The sequence below is a fragment of the Bubalus bubalis genome, chromosome 4 (assembly GCF_019923935.1).
Source record: "Bubalus bubalis isolate 160015118507 breed Murrah chromosome 4, NDDB_SH_1, whole genome shotgun sequence".
NCBI classification, from domain to species: domain Eukaryota; kingdom Metazoa; phylum Chordata; class Mammalia; order Artiodactyla; family Bovidae; genus Bubalus; species Bubalus bubalis.
Genome location: NC_059160.1, coordinates 154,159,445 through 154,166,645, shown reverse-complemented (window position 1 = coordinate 154,166,645; position 7,201 = coordinate 154,159,445). Strand labels below are relative to the sequence as shown.

The 7,201-nt window shown below is 57.5% G+C and overlaps 1 protein-coding gene across 2 annotated transcripts; it reads right to left on the bottom strand.

Annotated features, from left to right (window-relative positions):
- Positions 1-6,357, bottom strand: PPIF (peptidylprolyl isomerase F). 2 transcript variants are annotated; one of them, XM_025284821.2, is made up of 6 exons: positions 6,068-6,357; positions 4,796-4,826; positions 4,258-4,346; positions 2,444-2,573; positions 1,837-1,912; positions 1-310 (listed from the first exon to the last, which is right to left on the bottom strand). In XM_025284821.2, exons 1-6 carry the CDS (start codon positions 6,263-6,265, stop codon positions 175-177), a joined length of 660 nt encoding a protein of 219 aa, XP_025140606.1. In that variant the 5' UTR covers positions 6,266-6,357; the 3' UTR covers positions 1-174. The 2 variants fall into 2 exon arrangements, with proteins under 2 accessions (XP_025140606.1, XP_006064846.1); XM_006064784.3 differs by having other exon boundaries at positions 2,444-2,540; positions 6,068-6,354.
- Between the last annotated feature and the right edge of the window lie 844 nt (positions 6,358-7,201).

The window sequence follows — 7,201 nt, the reverse complement described above, 5'->3', positions numbered from 1 at the left end:
CACAGGTGAACTTGAGCCGGGTGGTCACAGGCGATGCCTACAAGGAGTGGTGATACTGTGTCCACGATGGGTGTCCAGAAACGGGGCGCTGGGGAAGGGAGGGCACTGGGGAAGCTGCCCGGTGGGCCCTGTGGGGTCTGACATTCCTGAGAGGCCTCCTGAAAGCACACGGGGTCAACTCAACTGGCCGCAGTCTGTGATGACGATCTTCTTGGATGTCTTCCCACTCTTGGAGCCGAAAGATTCTATTTTCTTCACGACGTCCATGCCCTCTTTCACATGGCCAAACACAACATGTTTGCCATCCAGCCTGGGAGGAGAGGTGAGCCAGGTAAGCAGAAATGAGAGTGCTGCAATGTCCCCCGGGGTCACAGTCCCTTGGTCGTGGAACTATTTACTGAAAACAGCGGTTCTGAAAGGAGCTCAGACCGAAAAGCTGGCCCAGCCCCTCACAGGTCCCGTACGGAGCCTTGCTGAGTCCCCCAGCACACAACAGAGGGTGGCCCCCTCCCAGGCTGTGTTCTGCCTTACCTGCTGTGTGACCTTAGCCCAGGCCACTCGCCCTGAATCCTGGGAACCTCACCTACAAAGAGTGAATTGTTCTCATCCTGCACAGGGAGATGATGGGATATTGAACTATTCTGAAGAAATAAGTCTGTGTAAAATGGAATCATTTTAATTGTTTTTTTTGATGTAGACCATTTTTGAAGTCTTTATTGAATTTGTTACAATATTGTTTCTGGGGTTTATTTATGTTTTTTGGGTTTTTTTTTGGACACGAGGCATGTGGGATATGAACTCCCTGACCAATGATCAAACCTGTACCCCCTGCATCAGAAGGTGGACTCTTAACCACTGGAGCACCAGGGAAGGCCCTTATGGAACTGCCTTAACAATCAGGAATTCTGAGGTGAGAGCCAACATGATATGTATGGTGAACCTACTCGAGTCCCAAGCAGCTCTCAGTCTGAAAGAGTCCCGAGGATCTAAAAGGCAGCTCAGTTCAGGGCCACCAACCAAGACTGGTTACACTTTAGGATCCACTAGGGGCTTTCACGGAAGGAAGGTAGGCAGGGCCAGCAATAACCTGCCCACTCCAATATCCGTGTCCCTTCTGGCTCAGAGGCTACAGACCACTAGTATCTGCCACCACCTGGGTCTCCCTAAAGTCCTTGGAAATGGGCTTTATTAAGTCTTAGCTCCAGGCCAGCTGTTGTCCCCTCACCCCACTGAGATGCCCCCGGGTGAGGACACATGGGACTCTGGGTAGAGAAAACTGATTAGGTAGTGGGAAACTGACCTGGGAAGACATCCCTAAAATACAAGAGCAATGGGAATGAGGGTTCCGGGGGCGCTGGTGGCTGCCACAGACTGGTGCTAACGCCTGATGAGAAATCCGGTGTGATATCCAAATGCTGTCTACTGCAGCATTTTCCGAGGTGCAGCCCAAGGTTAAATAAGCTGGGAAACGGCAGGTTAAACCAAGTGAGCAAGCTTCTGCCACAGGCCATCCTGAGGCCTGATAAGTTCTGCAGCATTTCCCCAATGCATTTGGTAAAAGAATTCTTTCCTGTGTGTACGTGTGTGTGCGCATGTGCATGCTCAGAACACTGAGAAATTCCAGCTACAGCAACAATGAGAAGCCTGATAAAAGACAGAGTTGCAAAATAACCCAAATTCTTCCTCAACCCTTTCAGGGACTTTCTCCTCTTACACACTCAGCCGGGCGAGGGCTACTGCCCCAGAGCGGAGAGTTTGGCCTCAGACTATCCTCCCCCTCCAGCTCAAGGCCACCCCTGCTACCCAGAGGGCCTGGACCAGGAGCCAGCAACTCACCAGTCTGTCTTTATGGTGCAAATGAAGAACTGGGAGCCGTTGGTGTTGGGGCCCGCGTTGGCCATGGACAGGACGCCTGCAAAAACACGCGGGGTGACCAGGCTGCCCAGGAGGCATCTCACCTGGGAGCTGTTCCAGCACGGATGACGCAAACCACAGGAAGGATGCTTGAGGCTGAAGATACTTGGGGCTCAGAAGAGAGAGCCAAGCCCAGAGCACACAGCCACCCAGGGCCTGTCCGCCTTGACGACATAGGAGGGAAGGGCCTCCTGGGAGCTCTCAGTGGTAGAGCAGGGCCGGGACCTCCAGCCCTGAACTCTAGCTTTTTCCACATCGCACGTTGGGTCCTAAAGGTAACACAAAGCTAGGGCTTTGCTTAACGGCTCTCAAAGAACGGTGGTCAAAGAAAGGTTTGTTTTTGAAACTGAACGCTCGGGATGAAAAAGCCTCTGGGACAATCCAACAAGCCCACCCTTCACACTGAAGGAAGGAAGGTGTGCCCTGGATGTGGAGCCATGAGGCTGCAGCCTCCAGGCCTGCTGGGGTGGCAGCGCCAGGCTCACAGCTCAGGGCACATGCCCAGGTGGGGACTGACAGCCTTACTCACCCGGCCCCTCGTGCTTCAGTTTGAAGTTCTCGTCAGGGAAGCGGCTTCCATAGATGGACTTTCCCCCCGTGCCGTTGTGGTTGGTGAAGTCGCCGGCCTGCGAGCACGGAGCGCTGGATGACTGTCGCCACTAGAGGTGGCAGAGGGGTGCCACTCCCACGCTGGGCACAGCCCCCAGCCCACAGCCCCCAGGGCCCACCCAGCGGGGAGCCCTCAGGCAAAGGGGTCAGAAAACACCCGATGATAGAAGGGCTAATATAACGCTAGGGAGCATAAGCAGCAACAAAATAAAGATTTCATACTTTCTGCCCCAATAACTACCCTGGTTTCCGAATGATTCATTTTTGTCTGAGTGAGATTTTAAATGATCCTTAAAACTTCTCGGCCATTTGGAGCTGCTTCTTAAGTGACCTAGAATTTTCTACCCACAACTCTTGGAGGGTAAACAAGGAGGAGGCCAGGAGCCCCTGCCCCCCAGTGTGGTCTGTGGGTAGCTGGCACAGAGCCAGGTCCCTCCACTGAGCCCCCGTTCCTGTCCCAGCATCTCCTTTTCACCCGGCCCAGGACAAAGTCCACCCAGGGCCAGTGGTCTTCCTCAAAGCTTGCCCAAGGCTGCCACAGGGCCCCACAGACAGAAGAGCCCAGGGTCTGCCAGCCCCAACCCCCAGCCACCATCATATTGCTGTTTTCCTGAGATGACCTCCTCGGGTGAGAGGGATGACCTGACCAGCCCTGCTTTTGAAGCATCCACAAATGCCAATAAGGTGTCCCCAGAGAGGACCGGGCCTCCTGGTGCCCCGTCCCACCATCCCGTGCTTCCAAGAGCCCGCCAGCTTTGGAGTCCCTGCCCTTGCCTGCTGTGGTGAGAGGAAGACCCTAGCCCAGCTTGGACATCCGCTTCAGCTCCTGCTCAGTCTACAGCCTCAGGCAGAGCTGGGGGCCTCTGCAGCTGAGAGCCATGGGCTGTGGCCAGGCCTGTCCCACAACCACAACCCCCGCCAATCGCTGCATTCCTCATGTTCAACATGTCAGCAGGCCCAGCCCCAACCCATGCCACTCACCATGATGTGACAACAGCCACCAGGTCAGGGTAGAGGGAACTGGGGGGCAGAAATCCCAGCTGAAAGGACTTCAAAGAGGTCATGACAGCCATGCTCCTGCCTCTAGGCCTGCTGGCCTCAGACATAAGCCCCTGTCTTAGCAGGGTCTGACCTAACACAGGACAACCCTTAGCATGGCTCAGGCCCTGGCACCAGCAGAAATTCTCACCTGCCATACCTACCCACAAAACTTCTAACACAGCAAAGCTAATGCTTCTGAAAAGAGGCCGAACACATGACTAAAGAGCAAATGCATTTAACCGGGAAAAGCACCCTAGGCTGGAGACAGGCTCCAAGTCTGGACCTGTGTGTTCTTGTCTGTGCCTGGCCTCCCTCCTCCCCTTCCTCCTTATCTCTTATGCCGAGTGCTCAGTGGGACACAGTGGGGGCTGTGGGCAGAGACCGAACACGCTGTTACTCCAAAACCCCCAGCACATCCACACCCCGATGCCATTCTCCCTCCGCCGCTCCACTCTCCCGGCGCTGCCAGGCAGGGCCGACCTGCTGCTTGTCCTGTTGCTTAGCTCCTGGGGCAGGGAAGGCACTATGGCTGCCAGGACAAGCTCCAGACTCTCAGAAGGAGAGGACAGGCTGAGCAAATGGCCGCGGCTGCCCTCCTTCCAGTACTCTCCAGGCACAAGCACACTCCAAGGTGGCCCCGTCAGTATGCTACCTACAGAAGAAGAAGTCGAGGCAGGAAGAGGCCCACCATACCTGGCACATGAAGGACGGAATCACTCTGTGGAAGGTGGACCCTTTGTATCCGAAGCCCTTCTCCCCGGTGCACAGGGCTCTGAAGTTCTCTGGGGGAGGGGAGGGGGGAGGGCGTGTGGTGAAGGAAAAAAGCAGGTCAGCAGGGCCAGGCCTCAGTGCAGGGGCCACAGCTGGTTCCAGCCGGCACCCTCTCTACCCACCCACACCCAGGACATGGAAAGACCCCTGCCCCGGGGTCTCTGCTGACGGTGTGATTTGGGACAAGTGGTCCTGTGCCCTGACCTCAGCATCTGAGCACTGTGGCAGGAGTAGCACCGGGTCAGTGCGGCAGAGAGTCCAAGTAAGTCCAGCCTCCACCAAGAGGCTCAGAGAGGGTCAGAGGCTGCTCCAAGGTCCCCAGCAGCTGAGCACATGTGGTGGTGTACTCCAATCTGGCCATAGGTCTCCGCCCAGACTCCTCTCACCATCCCACCCACCTCACTATGCCCCTCTCTCTTCCATGTGGCCCAGACTCAGAAGGCCCCGGTCCCCGTCTTACCTGCTGTCTTTGGGACGACATCTGCCTTCAGCTGCAGGGAAAGGAGAGGGAAGACAGGCTCAGTCCAGAGGCAGGTGAAGGAAGGACCCAACCCCCTTCATGGTCCAGGAGCCAGGGAAAGCACCATTCCTGTCATTCTTAACCCTCCGTGGGAGGCCACCTAAGCAATCGTTTCTGCCAGATGCTTCCTGAATTGCAGGTTGGGAGGGGCAGCCTCGATTTCCCAATCTGTCAGAAGAGATGACAACACCACCCTGGCCTTCTTCTGGGGGCCGAACTGACAGAGCTGCTTCAGCTGGGCCCAAAGCATCAGAGACCCAGAGAGGGTGGCCCCCGGGGGGAGCCAGTCCAAGATCCCCAGTGGGCAGGTGGGAAACTGAGGCTCAGAGAGAGGCAGGAGGGTGGGGGAAAGGGAAGGCTGGAGCCCCACCCAAGCCTGCTTCTTGCCTCCCAGTTGCAAGAGCCACCCTGGTGTCTAACCTTTAAAATAAACGGGTGCTCTCCATTTTCCAGAACAGGAAACCGAAGTTTAACTAAGACCCCTTTGTTCAAAATGGGCTTGAAGGCTACACCCAAGCTTCTCCTCTGTTACTTTCTGGACTATGTAGGTTTCTTGCTTTGTTTTTCAAAAAGGCCCAAAGAGCTGGGGCAGGCACTGTGTCACATTGGGAAAGTGGCTGGGGTTGGAGTTGGGGCAAAGAGCTCTAAGCACAATGCCCTGACCCCAGGAGGTCTATGCCACGTCTGTCTGGTGACTGGAGCTTGCGGCCAGGCCAGCCCGAACTGCTGGGAGAGGAGGCGGCCCAAAACCACCTTAGCTCTCGGGACAGCCCGATAGCGGGGGGCGGGGCTGAGGCCGGCTCCGCCTTCTGCAAGGGCCAACACGTGAGCTCCCCGCCGGCCCGCCGCCCCGACCCCCGAGCCCCTGACACCCACCTCGAAGCTCGGGCCTAGGCGCCCACCCGGTGAAGTCTCGGAGCCCCTCCGCGGCCGGCCAGCGGGGCGGACCCTCCTAGCCTACGATCTGACCTTGAGCTTTCTCCTCCACACGCGCCTTCCCTCCCGCCTCCACTAGTTCAAAGATCCGAAGGGGAGGCCTGGAGAGACCAGTCCGATGCCCCTTCTTAAGAGATGGGGAAACCGAGGCCCAGAGCCCGGGGGCAGGAAGCAAGGTCACCCAGTGAGCCAGGCACAGCGCCGGCCCGCGGTCCAAGGCTCTTCCGGGACCGTCCCCCACACCCAGTCCAGAGCGGTCCGGTTCGGTGGTCTCACCTCCAGCACCACGCGGCCGAGCGGCTGCCCGTCAGCGCCCACGTCCAGGTACACGAGCGGGTTCCCGGAGGAAGAGGACGAGCCGTGGGAGCCGCTGCCGCTGCTGCAAGCGCGGACCGTCGGGAGGCGCAGGTGCGCTGAGCGCGGGCCGGAGAGCAGGCCGAGCAGGCGGGGTCCGCAGCGGAGCGCCAGCATCATGGGCGCGCGGGTCCGAGCTAGAGATCAACCGGCGAATGGAGAGGACGGAAGGCCGGGTCACTAGTGCCCAGAGGGCAGTCAGCAGCTGCCGCGCACCGCAGCCTTTATTGGCCCAGCCGGCCTCGCGGCCCCGCCTCCATCCCGCCTCCTCCAACCTGTTCGCGGGCTCCCCCTGCTGTTCCCAGCTGGCAGCGCACCCCGGCTGGAGGGGCGGTGGGGCGTGAAGTCTGAACACACCCCAACCAGGGCTGGAGACCTGAGGGACAGACGCGACTTTGCCAAGGGAGGCCGGTTCTATTTTGTGAGGGTCCCAATAGATGAAAAGAAGGGGTAAATGCTAAAACGTGATTAACTCAAAAATAGGAGCCTCCATATGTTTTTCTTTGAATATAACAGAAGTCTGCCTTTGAGGTTTTTGTGTTCACTGTCCCTCGCCCTATCATAGGCCCTGCAAATGGACAGACAGACCAAGAGAGACTGTGGCAACTGAGAGTCAAAGAAAGTTGGAATCGAGAGGTTGAATTAGAATGAGAGGTGACAGGAGGAGACAGGCAGACTCCTCCCATTGTGAACACAGGGCTCCTTGTCCAAGCCTGGGCTTGTCTCCAGATACTTCCAGAAACCAGTCCCTCTTCCAGACTCAGCCTGGGCCTGTCATGCTCTTACCAGACCCCCAGCCCTCCGCCAGGACTGGGTCTGACTCCCCCTCCCTGACCCCCAGATAGTCCTGAATGCCAGTAACCAGGACAGATGGCTGCTAGCTCCCCTCCTGCCCCCAATCCTGCCCCCAAAACTGCATCTGCAGGTAACATAGCACAGGGGCCAGTCCAAGGAAAAGCGAGAAGGCAGGATGGGAAGGGGAACTGAGAGTGAGGAACCACAGTGAGGGGGAATCTAGCCTACATGCTGAGGTGGGCTTCACAGAAGCCTATGGGC